Raw genomic sequence first — 27,167 nt, forward strand, 5'->3', positions numbered from 1 at the left:
GTGAGGCTGCTGTATGTTGCATGAGACAAAACCAGATGCTGTTTCTCCTCCAAGTATCAAAGTATGTGCCATTTTTGTAGCAGGATGTGAGAAAGCACAGTTCTTACCTCAGAGGAAGGGTTCGTACAAAACAAAAATAAGTGGTGTGTCTGCCTTGTGTGCCTGGAGCAAGGCATACGGCAGTTTCCACAAGGGTGAGGAAACACACACACAAAACTAAAAACGTTGTTCAATTAAAATACAAATAAAAGGACTTGAGGATTTGTTCCAGTATAGGGATTGTGTGCTCGCTCGCTCTCAGTTTTTAATGTTCATACATTTCAGAGACATTTAAGTGGGTATTGGCACCATATTATTTTGCAGGAATATACTTCTAAATTGAATGAAAGATCAGCAGCTACTTCATCGTTTTTAAAATTACTGTTTTTAAAGAAGTTTGACACTGGAAAGAGTGCTGAGCGCTGCTTACTTTTACATTTACCTGTTTTGGTCGGCATCTGAAAGAACTGCTTGTGCCCTGTCATCGGCCACTACTCTATAGGTAGTTTCAACAAAATTTTCTAGGTTGACCACTGACATTGGATTCTCCAGTTGAACACTTAAGAAGGATTTTACATTCAGTGTTCTCAACTTTCTAAAAATTAGTTCCCTCCAAAGCATCTTAGGCTGGGCATGGCATGGGACATATCAACCTCACACTGAAAAAGAAAGGGAGAGGGTGAGGAGCTGATGTGAGTTCATTCAGTCTTGCCTTGCTTTATCTGCAAGCGCTGTCAGGGCCAAGCCAACACAGTTGAGTGAGGTTGAAGGGGGAAAACACATATTTCTTACTATCAACCTGAAGGAAGGTCTGGCTGGGACAAGTAGCTAATCAAATACTGTTAGGTGCCAGAACCTTTCTGGGGGGAGCTCGAACTGACGTGGCAATACCTAGCCCTTTTTCCACCCAAGGTGTCATGTTTACTGCACTACCTGGGAACTACATATGGTCTGAGTGAGACTACTTTAGCTGACAGTCCACTCTAGATGACTGACCAACATCCCACTTCTCTTGGCTTGCTCCCAACTGAAGTCCACACACAAGCTGTAAAGCAGACTGTCAGAAGCACACAGAAGTTATTAGTCAACTGAAAGTCTGGTCCCATAGGTCTTCATCTACATAATGAGAAATCCTTGACAGAGGGCCTTTTTTTAAAACCAATAGAGTTACTTTTTACAGTTGCATTTATTTAAATTTATTTCAACAACAGAAAGTGCCACCACACAGATGCAAAGTAACAGAAGCCCCAGAGATCGTATAAATAACCCTTATTAAAAACAGCCAAGAAATGATGCAGAACTAGCAAATACCAAATTCCTTATCTATTCTCAGGCTCCCATATAGTACGGCCAACAAAGATAACACTGAATCAACCCAGTGAAGTCTATCTGAACAGGTATGACAAGAATAAAATGAAAAAACAGCAGAACATTTCATTTTCCACAAAGGCAACCAAATTTCTTTTTGCTACTTAGCCTGAGTTATTGCATGCATTATAGAGGGAACAACACCGTTTATTTCTCTTTAATGTTATCTTTTTTCATAGCAATCATTGCACAGCTTTGCTTGCACAAGCATTTTACTCCTTATGAACACACAGTGCAACCATACCTTCTGGTGATAGCAACAGCAGCATAGTGGATTTTCTCAAAAATGCCTAAAGCCATCAGAAACAACAGTAAAGATTCTTGTTTTTTAATAAAAATGCAACGGTCCAAGTTTCAGGATCATCTTCCTATTTGGTGCTTAAAATCAGTCTGAATGGAATGTAATCAGAAGGGCAAATATAAATTCAGGCTTATCTGTTGATTTGTGGGTGCTGCCAAATGGTTTACTAAATGTTCCCTCACTTGCATTTGCAAATAATTGCATCTGTTATTCTGTGCTCGAAGTTATTTGCAGGGCAATAGTCCACTGAAAACTTGGTGGTCAGGTTGATGCCCTTTGGGGAAGGAAAAAAAATAAATCAAATCAGGCCCCGTTTACCTACCTTTGCTCTTTATCAAGATCAGCTCAGTAGTGTAACCAGGATGGGGCAACCTGGGTAGCCACCTAGGACGCTGACTTGGGGAGACGGGGGAACAACTGAAAAATATCAGCTGCCACCACAGTCACATAATCATGCTAGTGGCATGGCAGAAACCAGAAGTCATCACTGCCCTTGTGCATCCCTCTGCCCTGGGCACCTGGTTGCCTTCGTTCAGCTCCTAATGATGTGGAATTTTAGAATGTGACAGGAAACATGCTTTTGGCATTTTTAGTTCCTATTATGCTATAGAATTGCAATAATTCCTAAAATTACAGTAAAGGAAATTTTATAGTACAAGAAAGAGGGGGCCATCAGCCTCATAGCTTAATTCTTACCTTTCAGAGTTGCTTTCTTGAGTACCTTCATCGCATAAAGCTGCCCAGCATCAGATCCTTTGATCTTCCTCACCAGAAATACCTACAGAAAGCAGACATCTTATGCAACTAAGAACTATGCTTTGAGCTAAGCATTTGCTGCATTTGACAGAGTAATGGATACAGAGACTTTAAGCATTCTAATGAAAAATAATAGCTGAAAATGTTTTGTTTCTATTTCACTCACAAGTGGCTAAATTAGCCCTGGAGAGCTTCATTTTGTAACCTATTACTCCTCCGTAACAAAAATATGTTCAGTATTATCAAGTGCTCTTACAGGGTGAATAATACCAAACAATATTTGCAAACATGTCATTGACCTGAGAACAACTTGACATGAAAACAAAGGATTTACCATTTATTCCCTAAGGTGCTCACCTATTTAAAATGGAATAGTCATTTGAATCACAGAGAAGAAACAATACCATGTAGTTTAGGCTGTCAGTCATGAATAATGAGTAATGAACAGTCTAACATGTAGTTGTCTGAGACACAGCTGAAATGAACAGTTCACTTAACAACCCATAGGTACTCATTGCAAAATTACATCTTATTACAGTGGCTACAAAACACTACAGATCAAAGTCTGTTCATACAGTCTGCATGAACAGAAAAAGACTAAAATTGGACAGATCAATTGATTACTAGCATATGGGCAGTTTGCCTTACCACATATCTGAGACAGGTTTGTATTATTGCACCTTCTGCCTCTGCAAATTTACAAAGAAAGCAAAATATTTTAAAAGTTAAAATAGTGAACACTTTCTGCTTTGCTATGTGCAGCAATTCTTTCTACCATCATCCAGTGTCAAAGCTAAATCTCAGGTAGGATGAGAATGAAAGTCAATGTGAACCTCGCAATACATCATGATGCTTTGTTCTATCAGATGAGGTGGGAAATGTAAGATAAGCAGGATTTTTCAGTGAATTTCCAGTACCTACAGGTTCTGGGGTCAAAAACTTCAGAGAACAGTTTTTCTTTTTTATTTCAGACTGGGCAGAAATTGGAAGAAAAGCAGAATTCAAAAAAGCAATGAAAGGTAGCATTCAAAATAATAACTGACAATAAGCCTCAATTGGGTTACAAAGTTTTGTGGCTGTCATTTTAGCCTGTATTGGTTCAGGCATCCTGCAACTTTATCAACTCTTCCCACCCACAGCACACTCTTTCACTTGTTCACTGAGAAACATTATTTAAACCATCTCTTGAAATTATTTACACATTTTTGGTGATTTTTTAAAACTATGAGTGGATCCCATTTGGTTTTCTGTGCATGAGGTATATGCTGCTTATTAGTTGGGCTATGCTAGTAAGCAGGGATAAGACAAATATATGTTTTTCATAGATTGTTAGGGGTGGAAGGGACCTTGTAGTTCATCGGGTCCAGACCCCCTGCACTAGGCAGGAAAAGACAACTGGGGTCAAGTGACCCCAGAGAGGTGACTGTCTAGTCTCCTTTTGAAGATTTCCAGGGTGGGTGACTGCACCATCACTGAAGGGAGCTTATTCCACAGTCTGGACACCCTGACTGTGAAGGAATTTGCCCAGGATTTGAGCCTGAAGTGGCCTTCCAGGAGTTTGTATCCATTGCTCCTGGTCTTTCCCAGGGGTTCCCTAGTGAACAGCTGCTCACCGAGTTCTTGATGTACTCCCCTGACGCAGAGATAAGCTGCTACCAAATCCCCTCTCATCCTGCTCTTCTCTAGGCTGAAGAGGCCCAAGTCCTTCAGGCTCTCCTCGTATGGCTTGTCTGACAAGTCCCTGATCCTATGGGTGGCTCTTCTCTGGACACTCAAGTTTTTCACATCCTTGGTGAAGTGCGGTGCCCAGAACTGGACACAGTACTCCAGCTGCAGTCTCACCAGTGCTGAGTACAGTAGGAGCATCACATCCTTAGTTTTTCATGAGATGCAATGGTTAATGCATGCCAGAATGTTGTTTGCCCTGCTGGCCACAACATCTCACTGATGGCTCATGTTCATGTGATAGTTGATCACTACCCCAAGGTCCCTTTCTGCTGTGGTGCAAGTCAATTATGATACCGCTTCTGTTTCCTAATCTAATAAAGGTAGAAGGTAGGGCACAGTGACACCTTGGAGACTAACTCATTCAGAAAGGCATAAGCTATTGTAGGTGACAGCCTACTTTATGACATGCCATGAAATCTGATGAAGTAGGCTGTTGCCTAAAAAAAGCTTCTGCCTTTTGTCTTCTGCCTGGACTTCAGTCTAACACAGCTAACTACCTCTCTAACCTGATAAGCATAAGAGTACTTGCTGGGAGTAATAACTGCATTTGCAGAAGTGCAAAATCTGGCTTCTGTAGGCACAGATACAACTTTAAAATGTATTTTTCCATTAACATCCTTGCTAAGATGAGTTCACTTGTTCAAAAATTTTGTTTGCTTCCCAAAAAGAGGAAGATGAGCAGGGGCAGCGTCAGCCTCTTCCCAGTGTGTGGGCTGAGGTGGGCTAGACAGAAAATTGGGGGTGCTATACTATACAGCTTCTGGACAAATATACTTATTTTTTTTTTTGTTTGTTTTAACAATACCCACTTAAGGCACCACGCCTCTGTGGGCAGGAGCAGGGTGGGCTCAGCTGTGCGGGGTGGGTGGTGGTTGCCTGGGGGGCAGACATGGGGCTTAGACAGGCGTGTCACTGGGAGGGGTGGCCGGGGGGGGCTGAGGCAAATTTTGGGGTGGCTATAGCCCCCCAGCCACCCCCAATGAGACAAAAAATCATAGGCAAGTGATTTAAAAAGCCAGCTATTCACAGAAATCTTTTGTGCTTTTTCAGCCAGCTCTTTTGAGCAGTAGCGTCTGCATTATTCTGACAGGAAGACAGAAGTCACAAAACAGGTCTGACTAACACTAGATTTTGGCATCGATATCCACCTGTACTAACTGTCATGACATCTTTAACACCCAATAAAACAGACAGCATCATAGTTTAACTTTTCTTAAGATGAAGTACACTCTCAAAAGCACAGCAAACTATACTTGCAAGGATATGAAACTCTAATTGTAGAAATACTGATGAAAAAAAAATAGCTCACTGTGCACCACATGATCTTGTAAAGCCTGTAATACCCCTATGGCTGTAATAAGCAAAATTATCAATTTAAGTTATTAGTCACTTGTCAGCTCTTCTGTCACATGGGGTATTGCAGTTGGTCTGCCTTACCCTCCAGAACAGATGAGTCAAGGAACATTGTTTGCTGTTTTAGAGGACATCAAAATAATTATCAAACCAAAAGGGAAAGAGAACAAATGAAAATGTATTGTTGCAAAATTATGTTGTCTTCTTACTATTCTTAAAAGGCACAGTCAAGTGCAGAAGGACTTGTGGAAATTCCTTCAGGTGAAGCAATGTAGGTAAAGTTAGATATTGAAAAAAAATGGCCTAATTCTCAGAAGTGCTGAATACCCACACTGACTTCAGAGTAAGCACTTGTATCTATTAAGAGGAGAGTTGGACTACAGGGAATAATCATGAAGGGTAATGGCTTGACAGCCTGGAGACTACTGGCCTATGAAGTTAAACAGATATTTATAGAACCATAGAAAATTGGGGTTGGAAGGAACCTCAGGAGGTCATTTAGTCCAACCCCCTGCTCAAGGCAGGATCATCCCCAACTAAATCATCCCAGCCGAGGTTTTGTCCACACGTCCCTTAAAAGCTTCCAAGGATGGAGATTCCAGAGCTACTCTGGGTAACTTGTTCCAGTGCTTTACCACCCTTCTGATGGAAAACTGGACAGAATGAACCCTGTGTCCAGAAACTAGATTTTCTTTGGGTAAATACATCAATGGGGGAAAGCACATTAGCAATAGCAGACACTACCTATATTATCTATGAAATGCTAACACACAAACAGTCTACTAACACAATTATTAATAAAAACACAACAGTTTTTTTCTAAGATGGCACGTGAGCTGCTTCTCAGATATTTTGACATACATGAGAAGCTTACACTCACTTTCCTAGGAATTACAAATGGAAGAAAAGATCAGTTCATTAGGAACAAAGGAAATGAGAACTGGCAGTTCTAACTGCTGATCTTGAAAGAAAGCAAAAATCACTTAAAAAAAAACAAACCCCTACATCATGCAGCTGCAGCCAATACTAATCTGGGCTGCTGGTTTCTTCGTGTTTCTTTAGTGCAAGTAATCGCAATAGAAAACTCAGAGGTCTTCTGGGTCAAAAGTCTGGAGGTGAATGATAAGGTTTCCAAATTCCCTCATTCCAGGGCAGATGTAGCAGCCACAATGGTAGCTATCAGTTTGGAACGTTTATGAAATATTTTGGGATGTAGTTTCTTTCAGGAATAAAATTGTAGAACCTGGCTCACCACTGTATTAACTCTGTTGTATGACCCAACAGATTTCAGGGGGGAGAAGAGGGGTCACTTTCTGGGTAAGGAAGACCAATCCAGCATTTAAACCTTGGAAATATTTTTAGAATCAAACCAGCAAAAATAAGAAATTTAAAGTAACTAGGATTTCTGCATGTGGTGTAAATAAGACACACAAGCCAACAGTTGATGGTCACACCTACATAAGTTTGGAAATCTCATTCAGTTAGACGGCAGAAATCTGGTTGGTTTACCCAGAGAACTTCACTTCACATAAAGCTTTGAATTTCTCTTCCTTTTTCCCCTTACCTTATGTCCCCATTTAATGCTACCTGGTTAGCAAAGAAAAATCATCTTGTGGTTAAAGTATCAAAGAAAATAATTTAGGTGAAAGCTTACTCTTTGTATTTTGTTTATATCGTGTATGCATGGCATCCATACAGAAGTCAAAGTGTATGCACAAACATGGCTCTGATGGATATTAAAAAGGGAAGTACTAATTAAAAAGCATCTTAGTTGTATTAATTAGTTAGTTAACAGTCTTTAGTGATATCGTGCTTTTCATCCCAGGTGACACTGTAAATTGTAACCTGAGTTTAGATATGGGGAAAATCATAACAAATGGAAGGAAAGCAATTTGCCCAGTGTCACTCTGAGCACTAACAGACATGACGGTTTGTTGCATGATCAGCTACTGAAAGTGCTTTACAGCCATGTACTGATAGAAGTGCATGGCTGCAGAATGCTTTAAAAATCCCCGATCACATGACAATATGAAACCTCACTGCATGAGGGTTCAGATGAAGGCACTCCAAAGTGGAGTACCTTCATTAACTTCTGTTAGTGTGTGCTGGGATCAGGGCTGGGCTGAAGCAGCCTGGCTCTGCTCCTGGCACTATCTTCAAGTTGGGAGCGGGGGTAAGGGAGGGGAGTGACTATGGCTGGGGAAACCCCAGACTGAACTCACTCCCCTGCCTTACCCCACTCTTTCCATCCTGAGAGATCACAGGAGCTTGGAGAGTGGGGTGGGGCTAGTGGACAGACTAGCAGTTGCATGGGAAGCCTGGCTTGACCGGGGACAGCAGCAGCAGGATACAGTTTCTCCTTCCCTATGCCTGCTTTCAGGTTGGCAGGGAACACCCAGGGAGACAGGGCAAGGAGTGGAATCTGCCCCCCACTACCTGCTATTGCTGCTGGTCTCAGGCTCTTGGCATAGCCCACCTAGAGCAGGTCAGGAGTCTGGAGGTTACCCACACCCCCATATCAGTGGCAAATGGGGAGAGAAGGAATGGGAGGGAAGAGCAGGTATCACTAAGTATGTTGGGGTAGGGAGGGGTTGCTAAGAGGGGAAGGATTCTTATGTGCTTTGAGACTTTAAGTCCCTGGCTGTAGCTCCCATAGCATGGTCTGAAAGGGGTTGGGACCATGCTACTGCATCTCCTCTGGATCAGCCCCAACACTCATGTTGAGTGTATGACCAGGCTCAGGTCCATATTCCCCAACTCATCTCATTTATGGATTTCAGGAAAAAGCAAAGAGTGTTTTTTAAAAGGAAAGGGTTTACTCTGTTCTTCTGTCTTTGCAACTTAATTTCTTTCAATTGGATGGAACTAGTGCAGTTCAAATCAGAGTTAGGGCCATGATGATATATTTTGCCAATGCTTGAGTGGTCTGTAAGGTGGCCACCCTGCACTGCTTTCTGCCTACCTTTAGACTAACTTGGTTAACTATCTTTTCCCATTTCAAATGACAACATACAGTACACTTACCTTTCCATAAGAACCTTGTCCCAATACTTTCAGCAACTCAAACTGTGAAGGATCTGCTTTTTCAAAACCTTCCTTTACATGATGACTGATGTCTATTTCTTTCACTATCCCTTCTTCCTGTAAAAGAAAGGACAAATAAAACATTAAAGCTGTTATGACAAGTGAAAAGAAACACAATGCTTATTTAAAATTCTATCACATTAAGCTACCAATTGTCGGAAACTTCAGATGGTAAGAAGGATGCCTTTTCTAATACGAACTATGTATTAAGATTTCCATTATCATCAATGGAGTGAGAAAGGCAGTTGCTGGTGGGTCATATGCTATCTGTTTGTGGGCCACATGTGGCCTGTGGGCTGCTAGCTGGACAGCCCTGTTTTAAAGTACAAACTTCCACACTTAATGATAGGTGAATGCTTTCTCTAAGTAAATTAGCACAAAACAAAATGTTTTATGAAATGTATTTATGAAATAACTGCCTGCCTGGATTTATTGAAATCTTATGAAGACTCTCACGTGCAAAGGTATTCAGTGAGTTCCTCTAAAGTCAAATTATCATGGAGAAATAAAGCTGGAATGGATCAAGAGATCATCTAGTCCAACTGGGGATCGAAACTGTGACCTTGGTAGGATGAGGGCATTCCACATAATGTAAGAGATGGCCAAGATGGGGCTCTAAATTTGCTGTGATTACAACTGCTATGATACACTGTATTGTGTAGTCTTACCTAACTCAACTCTGATTTGTGTAGAACTCATTTTAGCCAGTGTGAGCCTCAGAAGCATCTCAAACTCACCGTCTGCATGTGTTTTGTTTTTTTTTTTTAATGATGACAGTGTTCTTTATTAGATGCAAGACTTCCTACAAACCAATCACTTCTGATCCTCACATCTGGCAATGTATTTCATAGCATTTGCTCATAGTCAAGATCAACACAGATGGGCTGCCCGTCTCATCTCTGCACGCAACAAACCTGTTGTTTTGCCCCGTTGTTTTCCTGTTCTTTTTTTGCCCCGTTTTTGTATTTTCCCCACAGTATAGAATTGTTAAAACAAACTAAAATGTAACTTAGCAAAACTCACAGCTAGATTAAGGAAGAACAGAGAGGCTAAACAGAAACATTTGAGAGTACCTAAACTTTGGGGTTTGGATCAACTGTGTATTGGTTCTGAACTAAAAAGTTTGACTTAATAAACCAAAATAATCCCATATTTTTGCTAAAATGTGTACCATACAGAAATTGTCTAAAACCAAAATACTCTGTCCAAACCTAGATGAAATGAGAGATGGATCCAAATGTACTCATGTTTTGATTCTGCAAATCATTCCACAGACAAAACTTTGTACATACAAAACCAATCCTGGTTTAATTCACATCAGACTGACTTCTTTAAAAGCACTTCTGACTCCTCTTCACTAAACATTCCTTCTGCCCGCAAAACACCCTGGATGAAATCTTCTTTCCTTGAAGCCCAAAGCAAAACTCTAATTAACTTTTTGGGGCCAGAATTTCAACTTCAGTGCTTCCTATTCATTCAAGCTATGTTAGCAGATTAAAACAATGAATGGACAGGCTGAAAACTATTTCATAGAGAACTGAAGCATCATATACCTACAACCTTATGCTTATTTTTCTGTTATGCTATTGTTTTACCTTTAATTTTTAGTTTCAGGAACTGAATCCTTAAAATGGTGCTAATTTTGTTGGCTGAAAAAATATTAGCAAAATACATTATTCCCTGGGAATAACAGTGCATAATTAATTCATAACTTTTTAATAAGCCAGGATTTTAATCACAAAACAATTTAAGTAACATCAGAGAAAAGAGATTGTTTAAGAGGAAATTCTACACAAAAAATTAGATCTACCTTTTTAATTCAAGGATCACAGATTTTAGAGATGAATAAAAAAACCCAACCCCCTCCCTCCTCAAATAAACCTCTATTAGCTTATTTGACTTGTCTAGGCTAGTTCTAAATGCCTCAAACAATAAGATTTAGACCACTTCCTATGGAAGATTATTCCGCTTTGGTTTGGCTTAATTTCAAAATGCTCAAAGGTACGTCAAGTTACTTCTCATATCTGCCTGCTGTGTTCTTATGAGAAAGCAGGATGTTCTCTAGGAAAGAAGAATTCTTGGGTATTTCTATAATTGGCCTCCTTACGAAAACGGAGCAGAAAGAATGGAAGAACACAGGGGTCACTAGCTATGCCAATAATGGCAAGTCAACACTATGTCTGTATTGTTGATCAGTTACCCAAAAAATGGTTGTTGGCATCTGATTAACATTTTGATGCATCTTTTTGTCACCAAAATCAAGCACAAACTTGAAAAGACTGTTTGAGCCTGTGAACATTTCCAGAATCACTTGGAGACTTCAAGCTCCAGCATATCACATTGCTGATACTGAAATACAGGTGTATAAGGAAGAAAACACTGAAAGTGGAAAAATCAACTGAGGCAGCAAAGCTTTAAGCCACAATTTCATATTACTATAGGGCCAGACTCTGGGAGGTGCCAGCTTCCCCAAGATCACCTGAATACAATGACAGCTGGGGGAATGGGAAGAGGAGGTATTCAACCCCATACAAAATGGAGGCTCAAAAATATTTGCTTTGGCAGTGAAGTTCCTATGTACTGGTGAGATTATAGCAATTCCCTGGTGATTCAAAGAGAGAAGCCATGGACAATCCAAGAATCATATCTTTAGATAAGCAGACTACACATGGCATTAGCAACCTGGAACTTTATTCATGGATGTAAAGAATGGAAACTGAAATGAAGGCTAAAAATAACACTATTAAAAATTCAGTTGAGCTCCACTGAGTATTCAAACCCACCTTAAAAGGAAAACATCACAGAACTATAAACTAGTTCTAATTACAATAGAACACATTACTAAAAGGAAGTTAAAAGTTCTTTTCCTCTATAAAATAATTCATATTCAGATAGGAAAATGTAATCTTGCAAGTAGTTGGCTGGGAATACAGCTTATCATTTCAATACACAATAAACCAGGAGTCTTTTGAAGGCAAATTATTCGGAAAAAAAAAGTTTAATGGTGGTTAATTCTTTAACTGAACAGTGCATTTTACGTATTTTTAAAATGCAGGAGCTTTAGGGTGACCTATGTATAAGAATGAATAAACACCGATCTGACGTCATCTGCAGAAAGACACAGAAGCCTGGGGCAGAACACTTCAATCTGCTTGGACACTACATCACTGACCTCAGGATTGCTGTTCTCAGGCACAAACAAATTTAAGATCAGTTTGAACAGGAAATTGGAACAAGATATCATCCACAAACTGGACTGTGCTGGTATGGTTTAAACAGGGACTATGGATTCTTATTCATTACCTGGATTATCTTTTGTGACCCACTTTATTTTTATGGGTTTACTGCTCGTTTGCTTTTCTCTTAGCACTCCCCTGTCTCTCTCTCCTTCCCTTGTCTTTTATATTCTAATTTCTCTCTCCTTAAACTCTGCTTTCTGCACATACTTTCACAGCATCTGATGAAGTAAGCTTGGGCTCACAAAAGGTAGTGCTTTCTGTATATATTTTATTTAGTCTATAAAGGTGTGTATCTACCCTACCTTCTGACTGACTTCAGACTAACACAGCTAACTGTCTCACTGTAAGGGTCGTCAACATTGGGACAATAGTTATTAAAAGAGCCTCTGTATGTGTGTGTGTGTGTGTTTATATAAACTATTTACTGATCTGATTTTTCCCACCCATCATGTCTTCCGAATTCACTCTTTCTTAACAGAGCACAATATCCAGTGCTTGCTAGAGCACTTCATTTCTCTGATACAGTTAATCAGGGCCAAACTCTGAATTGGATTAGTGGATGGGCAAGGATCAGATTCCCCTAGGCTTTATCACAGTGAGCTGTACGTTAGAATTTACCTGATGGGTGTTCTCTCCCTCTTTTTAATCAGTGCAGTTTAGCCTAATTCACAGCTGCGTGTGATGCTCAGACTGCACCTTACTTTGGGAGCACTCCCACTGAAAGCATTAGGATTATTTGTATAGCCAGGTATCAGTCAATACTATTAGAGCTGGCAGCACTGTGGCCAAGGTGAAGAAAGCAAATTATATTTAAATCAATTGTATAACTGCATGTCAGAGGTTGCTCATTACAGTCAAGGTGACTTTCACTCACTGGTCGTGTCTATACGAGACACTGACTGTTCAGTAGCTCATTACTATTGTGCGGTAGCATCACATGGCATGAAGTGTGATGCTACTGCACAATAGTAACAAGCTACTGCGCAGTCAGTGTCACCAAGAAACTATGCAGGGGCACTACTGTGCAGTAGCGTTAGTAACAACTACAGTCAGCATCTCATGTAGATGCAGCCAGTATGTACAAGCTACAGAACATTTGAGACAAATTTCTGGACTTGATAACCCCCCAAAACCAATGCAGAATAAAGAAAAGATTCTTAACTGTATCACAAATATGGGATTAGTTATTAATTATTAACTGCAGCAGAGGAAAGGTGTAATTTCTCTACCCTCCTAAACCCAGATCTGCAACAATATAAATTTGAGGGGATGGGAAAGCAAGTCTTGGAGGAAGATGTGATGGCCTGGTCCAACACCCACTGAAGTCAAAGGGAACCTTGCCATTAGCATAGAGAGTGTTAGTCTGAAATCAGGCATAGCATAGAGAGTGTTAGTCTGAAATCAGGCATAAGATAGGGTTGTACCTTACATCTTTCCATTACCTTCAACAGACAATGGATTCAGCTGTGGTGTACCGTTATTGGCACACATAATGAGGAAGGGATCTCAGCACACAGGATTTCTTGCTGATGAAATCTCACAGGCAGAATTTTCAAGGTGGGTTTTGATTCACTGGGTGATCGAAATGAAAAAAAGTTGCACAATTCCATCTGTCAACAGCTGTGTATATAGTAGCCAGTCCTTCTGCTCCCTGCTGACACGAAAGGGTGCGCCTGACTTCAACTGAGTTAAATCTTCTATAAACTTCAGTAAATATTTAAGTTTGCACAAAACAGAGGATCCAAATAGTGACATAAGTAAAATGGATGTTATCAGCGGCCTGCGGAAATCATGTGATATAACCACACGCACGCAAATGTGCACACAGGGAGATGAGCCTGAATCCTTGATGACAGAAGATGATCTTGCCAGGTCCCTTCCAGCCCTAATGTCTATGAAATCTGAAAGACCAGAGTGCCTGTCTGCCTAGTGTAGGAAAGGGAAGCGGATGATTTAAGGCTTGGCATTACAGTACTGTATACTCCGAAAATCCTACTGAAATCAGTAGGACTTTTGGATTCCCAACGCACCCTGAAGGATTTGAATGGAAATGAAACTAATTTTCTGCAAGCGTACAGTCCTTTGTGAAATAGGAGAACATATTTTCTTTTCCCACATGCAGAGGTGGATAACGCAGATGCTCCTGCTTTGGAGCTCAGCAAAATGCAAAGGTAGGAACTAGCTCCTCTCCATGGCAGCATTCTCAGTTTAGTCCCCAGATTGATTAATTAATCAATTAATTTTTACACACAAACCTTGGCGAAAGAGCAACTCCATGGCTGCCTGTGAGCAACCAGAGGGAACACGTCCAATTGCAACGTAACTCCTCCTTGCATTGCTGTGTGTGTTGAGGGAAGAGGCACATGGAGTACCTGTAAAAATGGTCTATATCTGCAGTGGTTCTTCTCTCTTCAAATAAGCAGTCTTATGCCCTGCCTGCACCACAGCCCCTAGTCAGCACCTTGGAGAAGTTACTTCTTGAAAAACTTTGAGGCTTCCCTCAGTTTTCTACTTTCAGTGACCTCATCCTTCAGGTGAGGAGGTGACCCAAATCCCTGATTTAAGATACAGGATCCAGCAATTTCAAATCACTTGTGGCATCTTTCCTTGTTTCTTTTCCAAAGCAGCAAAGACATGTAGGATTGTTTACTCCAGCAGTGGTTACATTTCAGAGGCAAGCAATTTCATAAAGAGTAAGATAAATAGAACATAAGATGGGATAAAACTATAAGAAGATTATCCTAGAGACTTTGTGATATGATGAAGTCACTACGCTTGACCCCACCCTTTGCATGTGTAGATACCAAGAACAATAGCCAGCAAAATAGTGCCCCAGAAACGAGCACAAAGAAACCTTACCCTATTTTCTCACATACCACACATCCCCAAATAAAAAACACACACCTTGTTTTGGACAAGGAGAATGAAGAAAATACATTTTCCAAATCATGGCTGAATACAGATGGCAGGGAATCCTAACCGCAACAGCTGGAACTGTGAGAGGTTTACACTGCAGTGCAGACCCTGAAGGGTAAACTCTGCCTCATCCCTCCCTGAGGCTGGTAGGGGAGAAAGCACAGAGCAGCCATTTTTCATCAGGGTCTCCCTGCTTCTATTCTTCCATGTTTCTATCTCAGTAATGAAAAAGATATCAGCTTTCCTACATAAGACACATACCCAATTTTGATTTTTAGGAAATGGGTGTGTGGGGTATGCAAGTAAATATACTAACTTTAATCTTCAGAATAAAATGGGTATTATTCATTTACAACTACCCTCCCACCCTCAAATATGCTGGCTTTGTGCTTTAAAGGGCAAGGAGAAAAAGAGGAAAAAAGTGAATAAGTGCCAAGTGTACAAAGAAATGAGACTAACTCCCAAGAAATAGAAGTTATTTCTCTTCCAGAAAAAACAATATTGGCTCTTTCAACCTGTACACAAGATAACTTACATTTTGACCATCGATCTTGCCATTTGGCTGGTTGCCTCCCATCATTAAACAGCCAATCACCAAATCATGACCAATCACTTCCAAGCATCACAGACAAAGCAATATGCTGTACCAACACTGTTATTTAATGTATGAACAAACGTATTTAGTTGAAATCCTTTCTCTAAAACAAACCTTCTGATGTGCAGAGTAGATGAGACAAGTTATTGATATCAGTAAGTTAAGCTTTTGATCTTGATTTTACAGGTTCTAACTTGGCTTAGGTTACTAGGGAACAATTTTTATTGTCCAATCAAAGACAATTCAAGTGCCACCTAGTACATAAAACAAATTACTGGCCTCAATTCAGTTCTCTGAGGACAGGTATTCATGGAATAAATGAAACACTTCTGCTAGCAAACCCAAGTCAAACTCTAGCAGCTGAAGTGAGAATTTCTAAAAGAAAAAACTCCAAGGATTAATGGTTTATAAAACAGGCCTGTCTTTTGCCCTATTGTGAACTGATGTAAACTGGGCACTAAGACCATAAACATCAGTTTAAATATTTGTTTCATCAACACTGGACTAGATCACATTGAACTCTAGGGTAAGTATATACAGCTTGCAGGGAAGCCATGGAAGTTGTGCCAAATATCAAGTTGGCTTGTTAATGCATAAGTAGTAGTACAAGGAGGCTAACAATACTTTAGGAACTTGTACAGAATTTTAGTATAGAAAATACCTTATAGTATTTTAGTAGAAAGTGATAATCTTGAAATGGGATTTTTCAAAATCATCCTATGGACATTAACAGAAAACTGTACCCTTTGTGTAGAAGCCCATTGGGTGGGTCAATAATCCTTACCAAACATTAATTGGAGAACACTAAGATGTCTCTCTCTAATCTTGTTTCTATAAAGCCCTATTGGGTCAGCCCTATAGAACCCAAGTTGTATAGGACTCTTCCCAAAGGGAAAATATATGACGCTCCCTTCCCCTCTACCCCAGACTTATTTTATTCCATACCTGTTTCCTTCTTATCCCTTTTCTATTTAGAAATATTTCATGAACTTGTTATTTTCACCTCTGATTACTATGTAGTAGGTCAGACTAAATGTTTATAAATGGCCCTTTCTAGTTTTAAAGCTTCTTCATGTTTCTTGACACAAGCTACAATGTGTACTTAAAATTAGGCAACATTTTCATTATTTAATAAATACACAAGCATACACTCAAGCCTCCAATAATAATAACTTGACTTGCTGGGTTTTTTATTATTAGCTGGCAACTCAGCCTAAGTTTATGTAATGATTTTCAACTTGGATGATTCTAAGGTTTTCTTTAAGCTATGTGAAATATAGAGTTTCACATGGTTCAGTGCAAAGCCAAGTAGAAAAGTCTATGCTTTTAAATATTTTTTTTTCTTTTTAGTAACCAGGATTCAGGTGAACCCGATTAAAAATCAGACTTTCAAGCCAAAGCAGGGCTTCAAAAGAGACCACAGGAACCAAAATACAGCTGCATTCTGCTGAATTGACTTGAGGAGGTCCAGGGTTAGGGAACCAACTCAAGTTTGAGTTTATTATTTTTTACAATAAAAAAATAGGTCATTGAAGCAAAGAGTTAAAAGAACAGAACATATGTGCAACCATCTGGCCTCCCAAGAAAGTACAGTTAGCTAGTCTTATTCATACAGTGGCAATCCACAAATACTCAAACACATTTGTGAATTTTTAAGAAAAACAATCTTGAAGTGAGTCACCCTGTTAAAAGGATAAGAACTCAATAATGCCACTCTGTGATACAAGTAAGAACAGGAGCATTCATCTAAGTGTTATTGGTCTGCATCTTTGAAAAGGACTTGAGGCACGTTGTGGTATTAATTCCCAATATACTCCAGTAAGTTGTGTTTTTGAAGGTGAGCATGTGACCTGAAAAGCTATATGGTGACCTAAGAATGCCAGGCAATTGAGACTGCATTCACAGCTACAACAATACTCTACCCCTACTACAACACAGAAGATACTGAAATTCACCGTTTACAATAGAAAATCTACACCAGGAAGAATAAGGAAGCCAGACTACACTGTGAGTCTGTACAAGAAACATAACATTGTTGAACACCTCTCCCACCTATATACTTGGTCCAATAAAAGATATTACAAAAGAATCTTTGCCTTTCATTCTAAAAGAAATAAATGTTACGCTTTAGAAATGCATTTCATAGTGCTCCTAGTAGTGATATTCCATCAACACAATATCATGACATCTATAAAGGTTGACTAAAGCCTTCAGAAGTGACGCTGTAGTTAAAAAAAAAAAAAAATGCTGTATTTTTTTTTAGGTTCTGGTTTTACACAGAAGAGGCTGGAATGCCAGAGCTTGAGTTTTATACCTCTACTTCTTTTAAAGCTTCAACTGCTCCAAGGTCAGAGGCAGAGAGTGTAGGATAAGCAAGGTCAGCTCTGGTCAGAGCAGGAACTGACGCTTCTTGCAAACACATCTGCAGTTCACTCCACAGCTGTTGGTTCTTACTGAGGAGTCAATAAAACACTCAGATTTAGACAGTTCCCTGATCTGTGCATACAGCATGCACTTGGCTAGTAATAGCCTTTGTCATTATGGAGTTCCCTCTCTTTTTCTCTCTCTAACACAATGATTTTGTACAAGCAAAAGGCAGAGGCCATTATATGATGGTTTTTATAAAATGCCACTACATATACTCAACAAGTACAACACAGCAGGTACAAGCCCCTGCTGGTTCAGAAAGCAGGCACAGAAATTATTTTCAACAAACATATGCCATTTTTCCTCATCCCACGACTTCACGGGAAAGGAACGTCTCTCAGCTGTCCTCCTCCAGCCTGAGCACACTAAATGATAACAATGGGAAAATGGATGGGGGGGAATTTGGGAAAAAAAGAAACAGTGCCAAACCAATACGAAGTATCTCCCCACCGCAATGAAAACTTTGAAGAGCTAAATAAGTAACTTCCTACCAACCCAGTCAAAGCTTGTTCTTTTCCCAGCTGACCCTGTCTGTCAACACCACCTAAAGTACAGGTGTCACAGTTCCCAAAGTTCCCAGACCAGGGGGTTGTTTTAATAAAATGCAGCAGTTTTTAAAACAACTTTTTTTGGTCTTCTGTAAACGTATCTCCTCTGCTAAAGAATCTTCCAGGAACACCACCCTCTGCTGTGACCACAGCTTGCTCACCCACGTCGTATCTGTCTGTCTTCTTTGGTAGAGTTCCAACATTTTAAAGGGATCGGACCTTGGAAATCAGAGGCAATACTAGCACTTTCAGTGCCCTGGGCAGATATGTTGTCAAGGGGAAGAAAGGAAGAATACCGAGCACACCCTGCATCATGGCTGCCACCACTGTGCAAGCTCCCAAGTGGTCACTCTACTGGCATCTGGGGTGTGCTCCACTCACCCACCCCTAGTTATGCTACTGTTGGAAATTTACCCTGACTCACATGTGCTACACACACTGGAGTAGCATCAGCTTTTATGTTTTCTGCCAGGATGATTCAAGTCTCTGCTCCATCACAGACTTTGTTTGACCTTGGGCAAACCAGGTTTTCTGGGCCTTAGTCTTCCATCTGTAAAACTAACAGTACGTTCCTACCTCACAGGATAAATGCATTAAAAGGATTAGGAGGGCACTCAGCTACCCTAGTGTTAGGAAAGTAGACAAAGATGCAATATATTCAGGGCGCTATTGATTTAGGAAACGCTAATACTATCAAAAGGCTCCAGTTCGTGGAGTATTCCAGTATTCTGCTACTTTGAGGCCTGGAATAAACACCTGGTTGATGTTTTACTAGTGCACGGGACTGTGAAATAAAATGGAAGCTCCAGCTGCATTTGGCAGATAAACAGCTTAAGGAAAGTGTTTGCCACAATTGTCTGCACTTCTCAGGTGACTGGGATAAAGGTAGCTGCTCACCATGACATCCTAGTATAGCAAATAAAGGATACTGTAATGATGCACTTTTACAGCTACATAGTGATTTCTATTTTTTTTTAAGAATTAGGTCATCTGTAAACTGCAAACCCAGGGAAAGGTCTAAAGTTCATGGCAGAATGCAGGCATGGAGGGATCAGAAGAGAATCTGAAATTTGACTCAATTTGCAACTCAAGAGAGTTTAAAGAGGGGAAAAACAACAAACAACAACACACAATATTTTGCTATTTAGGGTTTGCTTGCATGACATGGTAATTTTGAGGTCCTCAGTGAGAGAAGCATCCATCTGTCATGTCATCTAGCAACAATCCCAAATTGTATAATTAAGCATTAACTAGTGCTCAGCCAATGCTTACAGCTTTGCACAACACTATAATCTAGTTAATGGAAAATTATGTTGTAACAGTTCAGTTGTACTGTATGGGGGGGGGGGGAGGCTATCACAGAAGCAGTTATACCCACATAGTTTCATATCATTTTTTTTATAGTTTGGAAACCCAAAGAAGGAGCTGAAGGCTGAGGGTAACGATGACACTGTAGCACAGAGGAGGATGGTTTCAGTATTTAAAGCAGAAAAAAAAAAAAAATCAAAAGTATGCTGGACCAGCATTTTGGAACAGAGCAAAGGATACAATTCTATATTAGGGATAGAGTGCATATGGGGGGTGGGGGGGGAATATAGAGATACTACTCAAAGGAAAAGGTGACAAGACTTTAGCAACCACCTACATACAGGGACAGAATTGTGTTAACGGAGATTGTGTGAACAAAGAGGACACCAATGGTTTGAGCCTCAGAAGTAGGGACAACAGTGGGTTTTGCCCACAGTAACAGAAAGGATTAGAAAGTTCAGGTTTGAGCTTAAGCAAGTAGGAAATCCCACAGGAGATAAGCACAGCAACAAGCTCAAAAACAATAGTAGTTAAATCTCAAGTGTGGAACCAGGTTTGAGTGTCACTGGTATAATAACAGGGTTTATTAATAACTGTTTATATTAGGCAACTGAAAAGGGAGAAAGGTAGAAAAAGAAAGCAGAAGTGGCTGAGGAATGCAAGCAGAGATGAAGGAAGGTAAAAGACCAAGGAAAGGAAAGGAAACAGAGATAAAGCAGAGGTAAGAGGAGAGTATGGCTTTATATCACCCACACACAAGTGGAAGGGGAGGGATGATTTGAGAGTAACCAAGTCTGTAAACAAATCAAATAGAAGCCGCACAGTAAAGAGCCCTTTTAGTTCTGAAAGGGGGGTCTCAGCTTTCACATGTGTCTTAATTTCCACATCCAAAGTCCAGGAGTGTAACAAGTATCTTGAAACGTATGCACATTGTCCAGTCCACAGTCCCCTCCCTGCAGAATCCTTTTAATCATCTAGTGTAATCAAATCATTTCATACAAGGGACTCACTAACATAGCAGATGCAGTTAGGAGGGAGACCTGGCAACTTGTGACTGATGAGCCTGGTAAAGGACTACACAAACTACTGTGGTTCTGTTTATAACAAATTAGGCATTGCAGCCGGTGACAAGTGTGATATATGCCTGTTCACACCCTTAACAACCACCTACACATCTGTGGAGACAGCACTCACACAGTGCTATATAGTCACTGTCAGATTAGTGAGGTACTGGTGATGGGTGTTATTTACTTCTCCACAAGAAGTGGAAAAATTTCCAGGTTTAATTACAAAATGCCGAAGTGCAAACTTTAGTCCAGTTTGAGATCCCCTACTGCTATTTATGAACAACCCATTTTCATTAGACTTCAGAATCAATTGGGAAGTTTCACAACTGATAACACAGGTAACATTGAACCACAGGGGCTAGACACTGATTTAATAGCCTGCCCAGAGTGACGGGAAGGACACAGCTGCAGAGTCAAAATCTTGCCCTGTTTTCTGCTCACACTGGACAGAAGGGCAATACCACATTTTTTTATACAGTGGCATATCCCTGCCCATACACACAGCCAACTTTCTGGGCTGCTGTGTGCAGATATGGAAGGATAGAACCATAGGTCCTCCCTTCCCCAACTCTTCTTCCACCTGTTACAGAGAAACAGCCCCTGGATTGCCCAAAGGAATCGGAACTCATGGTAGAGGTGATATCTTTTATTAGACCAACTAGATTTTTGCAATCCAATTGGTCTAATAAAAGATATCACCTCTACCACAAGTTCCGATTCCTTTTGCCTCGAGACCAATATGGCTACAAGCTGCAAACCTGAACTCCCCAACACTTTCAGAGCTGTAATCACATCAGTGAAGTAAGAGATTAGAGGGATTAGAGAAAGTAAGAATGTTAGTACTTAGAAATGAGTTGCAATTACTAATCTGGGGTAATTTAAGAAAGGTATAACTCAAAAACATTTACAAGTATTTACTGAATCGTAAAGAAATGCAAAACTCTAGAACTCTTGGCTCAGAGATGATATGTTTTATTAAACCAACTAAGAAATCACACAAAAAAAATCTTTTTATCTTTTTACTGAATTATATTTTACTGAACCTTAGCACATAAAATATTATTTGGTCTTTGTAGTGAGCTTGCTAATTTTAAGACCAAAAACTGTGCTAACCCTAGCCACAGAAGTGCTAAATATGGCCTTAAAAATAGAGCTTGTTTGTAGTTTTACCTACTGGGCATTTCTAATATGGTGGGGACCCAATTTGCATTTACACTGAGGGCCTTGTTATACGTAAATTTTAGGCCGCTCCTGGAGCTTAAGTTCCTGGACGATCCATACAGTAACACCTGAAACTGGTTTTAAGCACACTGGTTTAAAGTTACGCCACTCCAGGACAGGTTTATTTCTGATCCACATTACCCAGCTCGCGTTCATTAATGTGTGGCCACTCCACACAGATGAGCCACCCAAGTTGCAGGCCTCCAGCATCCCAGGGTGCAGTGTCTCCTCCCACACCCTCCTGTTCTGTGTAAACAAACTTTCCACCCCTGAACCCTACTATCCAAGGGGCAATTCTGGCACTAAGCCAATCCCCACCCCCCACCCCCCAGGTGTGACCTTCCCACCCCCAGGGCTGCAACCCTCTGCAAGCAGCCAGCAGGGCACATGCCAGCTAGCCAGGTCATGGAGCACAGGCGGGTCCAGGAGCAGGGTCTAAGGCAGGGCTGAGGCAGGAACAAGCTAAGGGGCTGAATCAGGTCCACATGAGCTGGGGCTTCCTTGCCAGGTCAGGGGCAGTAGCTCCCCCAAAAGCACCTTCCCTCACCACTCCCACCTCCCAGCCACTCCAGGAAACGCAACTGATGCCTCCCAAACCCCAATCCCACATCTCAATTCATTAAAACATGAGATCTTATTTAATTTACTTCTTTATTTCTTTTTAATTTTGTTTCACTTTTTATTTTCTTTCAGTGGCTGACTTCCTTCATTTCACCACCCTTCCACCACCCCCATTTCCTTTTCACACCCATTTCAACTCTCCCCAACCCCTCTCACTCCCCCTCTTCTCCCACCTAGAGCATGGAGAGGAGCCTGTCCTGGCTCACTTGCCCTGTAGTAACTCCTAGCCTGGCTCCCACTCACCAGGCTTCTAGTGGCAAGTCACAGCTGTGCAGGTAGGGGACAATCAGAAAAGGTTTTCAGCCTTAAGGTGTCACTGCTCCAGAATTGAGCTAGCACTAACACCAAGCAACATTTGAGCAGCTCAAAGTATAACATGTAAAGGGCATGAGGTGTCTTTACACTGGGTTCCATGTTGCAGCCATTCCATTCATGGAAATCCTGCTGAAGGCAAGGATATGCAGTCATCACTGACATTAATGGAAGAGAGCCTCATCAGATAAATGTGCTATCGTGTAATATACCCTAATTTATTGAGCATTCTGTCTGAAGAACAATCTCATTGCACTGCTCCCAGTACACAGATTTCCTTGCACTCCAAGTCATGAAAAATGTCAAACCAAGATTAACGTGTCCCTGCCATGTATATTTAATGTGCCTGCAAACATCTGAAACTTTCTTAGCTGTAACTTAAAACTCATTGTGGCAAATCAGCATGGTAACTACTGGAAGGTTTCATAAAACATTAATATGTACTCCAAATGGTTTTACTGAAGCTAGAAAGAATAGTGTAAATGCACAAGCTCTTCTGAGAACACAAACATCCATCTTCAGGGTAAAAATCCATGGCAAAGAAAGATCTTGTAAAAGCAGAAAAAACCCCACAGCTGGAATGGACCCAAACCCCTCCCAAGGCTAGACCAACCTACCTACACCATTCCTGACAGTTTGTCTAGCTTGCTCTTAAAAAAAAATAAATAAAAAATCTCCCATGATGGGGATTCCACAACCTTTCTGGTAATCTATTCTAGCACTTAACTGCCCTTACAGTTGTGAATTCTTTTTCCAAATGTCCAACCTAATTTTCTCCCATAACAATTTGAACCCACCACTTCTTGTTTTATTGTCAGGGGATATGGAGAACAGTTTATGGCCTGCTTCTTTGGCTTTTTTAAAAAACATATTTTAAGACCAGTATCATGCTTCCCCTTGTTCTTCTCTTCCCTATAAGAAACAAACCCAGTTCTTTCAATCTTTCCTCCCAGATCACATTTTCCAGACTTCTGATCATTGTTAACTGCTCTTATGTATTAATGGACATATCCAGGAACCATTACCCATGCTGCCTATACCTGCCAGCCTGGACTGATACAGAGGGAATGTTCCTTTTTGGTAGTCATGGAGCTGCTTCCCTATAGCTACTACAACCCAATAGCTGAAGTGTCTCTGCAGTCCCTAATGTAGCATCTTGTGGGGAGAACTGAATATTTCACCTCCCACCAACACCAGCACACCCACATTGCCCAACATCAGCAGAATCCTGCACCAGTGGGCAATGGAACAGGCAGGAAATGAAAGAGAGGAAAAGGAGCAGTGTCTATTAGGTGGTTTCAACCACAGATCTGTGTACCTTTGATGTGAACGGGACACAGAGAATATACATTTATCTTCCGAGTCTCTAAAGGAAAAACCTGCATACCGTGCTGTTTTTCTTTGGATAGTCTTCCAGCCCCAAATATTTATCGTAAGCTTCAGTACAGCAGATGGTACAGGATTGCCTCTAGCCTTTGAACAATCCATCACAAAGCATTCTGGACTTCAAAATTGGTTAATTTGTCAAGCAGAGAGAAAAGAATGAGCACAGACTCAAGGTATTTTTCCTACTCTGCATTTTATTTACACTCTATCGTGCCAGTTGCTATGTTGAACAAAAATGAACTAACAGTAAAAAGCAACAGCATGATTTACATGGATGTTGCCACCCTCCCACCTTTTTTGCTTTTTTGGGTTTTTTTTACTTCACTGAAGCACAGTACTGGAGTCACACTGAGTCAAAAAACTGCTTCTGATTGCAATCTAAGCCTCCCTGAAATACAATAATATCCTTTGTGATGAAGGCTTCAGTTAAAACCACTATCTGACCCAGCTGGTTCAGGTGTCAGTGAAAACCACAACAGAGCTGGGGCCAAACTTCTCTGTGAGGACCAGATGTAGCAATTTAATCATTTACTGCTCTTATGCAACAAGAATGGAAACCAATTTGAACTCATTAATCCCCTCTGAAGACCAAAGAGCCAAGTGCTGGCTGTTCATGTCCCTTAAACTCGAAGACATATTTTTAACTCATCAGCCAACTCTTGCTAAATGTCCACTAAGTAAGTGTACCTGCCATGGCTTGCAACTCATTGCACTGAGTCTCAGCTCAAATATATAATCTTCATCAAATAACTGGTTTCTTTATTGCCTGTTACTATATGAATTAAATTATAGTAAACAGTGGCATAAAGCACATTGGATGATATGTTAATAAAAGCATTTAAATCAGGGTCAACAACTAGAAGCTAAAATTAAAAATATAGCAAAGAGAAAAGATCATGTGAAGACAATGGGGGAGAGCTACCAAGCAAGGCTGAACACACACTAAAACATGATTTCAGACAAGCATTCAATCAAATGTCTCAGCCTTCTGGCTAATCAAGTGTAGAAGTCCTGTGATCCTTTATTTTTCCAATATAGTCCTTCCTGTTACCATAAACACTAAGCAATGGCAAGCTTCTAGAAGAAGCAGTGGTGGGTAAAACAGTAATATTTCAACTAAACTGGATGAGATTAAAACTTTAATGAAACATCTCAGTTTAAATAGTGCAGAAATTACTAATAATTTGTTAAATGCTGCACACTCTTATTATTTACATCTATATAAAAGCTCCTTCTTTGCTTCTGTACATGTAGAAAGGACATGCAGTGCTTCAGCATGAGACTCAGGCTTCTTGTTTCAGTTGCTCATATTTTTCTTAAATAGGTCATTTTGGGGCAAACAAGTTTTTAGAACTTTGGTCTTTCATCAAATGTGAAAAAGGTGGCATCTCCTTTCCCCAAAACTTGAGATAAATCAGATACTTTAAAGATCTTTTCCAGGTTCCAACATATACATTTTTTGCACAAGATGCTATCAAAGCCTTTGCCCGCATAAAACTCTGTTGAAGCCAGTGAAGTTATTTACTGGTTACAGCCACACATATTATTAAGCAGTGTTGCCAGACACATCTAAAATGACTGTAAGCTGAAAACCTGGGCGTCTCTAAGTGCAAAAACTATTTCTCCTTCTATAGTGAGTAGCAAATAACCTAATATTTTTTTCTTTTGCAGGTAGAGGGAGTGTTAAAACATTAATGTCAAGTTCTAATTTTGACTTCTACTTGTGTCAACAAGCTGCAATGAGGTTTTTAAAGACACAGAAATTGATTTTTAAACTCTTTCTTTAAAAGTGAAAGGCATTTCAATTCCATTTAAATGTATAAAAATAAACCCACCCTTCCACATATGTCATAAATGCATCCAGATGATTTATGCCGCATATTATAAAAACTAATGGAGATGCACAAAATTATGGTTTCTGACAAGTGGATAAAAATCAAAAGCCTTTTTTTTTTTTTAAAGAAGCACTAGAAAAAAAGAATACATATAAATATATCCATAGATAAATTATATAGATTTAGATATAGGTGACAACAGGAAGAAATGATTCAGCTTAATGTCCTCAGCTGATTCCAGTGGCGGCAACGTGGCATTAGGAAAGGTACAAGGAAGAGCAGATGGGTCCCAAGTAGTTCAGGGTTTTACAAATTAAAACCAGAACATTAAACTTTGCTTTGAAAACTAACAGGCAGCCAGTACAGGTCACATCTCAGGTAATATATGCAGCAAAAAAGAAGTAGTAATAGTAAATAAATAAGCTGCCACCTCTTACACAACTGCAAGTGTTCAGATAGACCCAAACTATAGCACACCCTTATAACCCACCCAAGCAGACCAATCTCAAGGTGAAAAGGAGTGGACCATGGCAGTAAGTTCCACACCTGAAAAAAGTGATCAGTCTCCCAGCCAGGGGCAAATGAAAAACAACACTGTCCCATGGTTAGCATACTGGATGTGAAATCTTGAGCAAAGCAAAAGGATTTATAATCTGTGTGGATACTGAAGTAAACCTTAAGCAGAGTCAGCACCTCTAAACCCAAAGTGGCATAGACCATCATTTCAGGTAGGGACTAAGCAATCCAGCAGGGCAATTACTAAAATTGGTGGTTCAAACTAAGCCTCAATCTTTATCTTAATTTATGCCTGCAATTTGCAAACTCAGATCACTCCTTCTACTTTAACATCTACAAAAAAAACCAATCAGCTGATTATAGCAAATGGTATGGGTCACCTAGGGACAACACCTCACTCATCTACAAACAATTCCTATGCAAATCATCACCATCACCACCAGATTGTAGCTATGCCTTGCCTATCCAGTTTATTCAGACACTGTACCTCTTCCCCCTCCCATGCCTTTTGTCACATTTCCCACTTTAACAGCATATGACTTTTGTG

General features: G+C 40.3%; 1 protein-coding gene across 3 annotated transcripts in view; it reads right to left on the reverse strand.

Moving 5' to 3' along the window:
- Positions 1-27,167, reverse strand: part of RPS6KA2 (ribosomal protein S6 kinase A2) — a 534,307-nt gene that overhangs the window by 181,962 nt on the left and 325,178 nt on the right. For all 3 annotated transcript variants that reach the window (XM_059714848.1, XM_059714854.1, XM_019479851.2), the window contains 2 exons: positions 8,570-8,686; positions 2,405-2,486 (listed from right to left, as the gene is read on the reverse strand). In XM_059714848.1, coding sequence (XP_059570831.1) covers positions 2,405-2,486; positions 8,570-8,686 — 199 coding nt within the window. The remainder of the gene's footprint in view (positions 1-2,404; positions 2,487-8,569; positions 8,687-27,167) is intronic.

This window comes from Alligator mississippiensis, chromosome 1, assembly GCF_030867095.1.
Source record: "Alligator mississippiensis isolate rAllMis1 chromosome 1, rAllMis1, whole genome shotgun sequence".
In the NCBI taxonomy this organism is placed as follows: domain Eukaryota; kingdom Metazoa; phylum Chordata; order Crocodylia; family Alligatoridae; genus Alligator; species Alligator mississippiensis.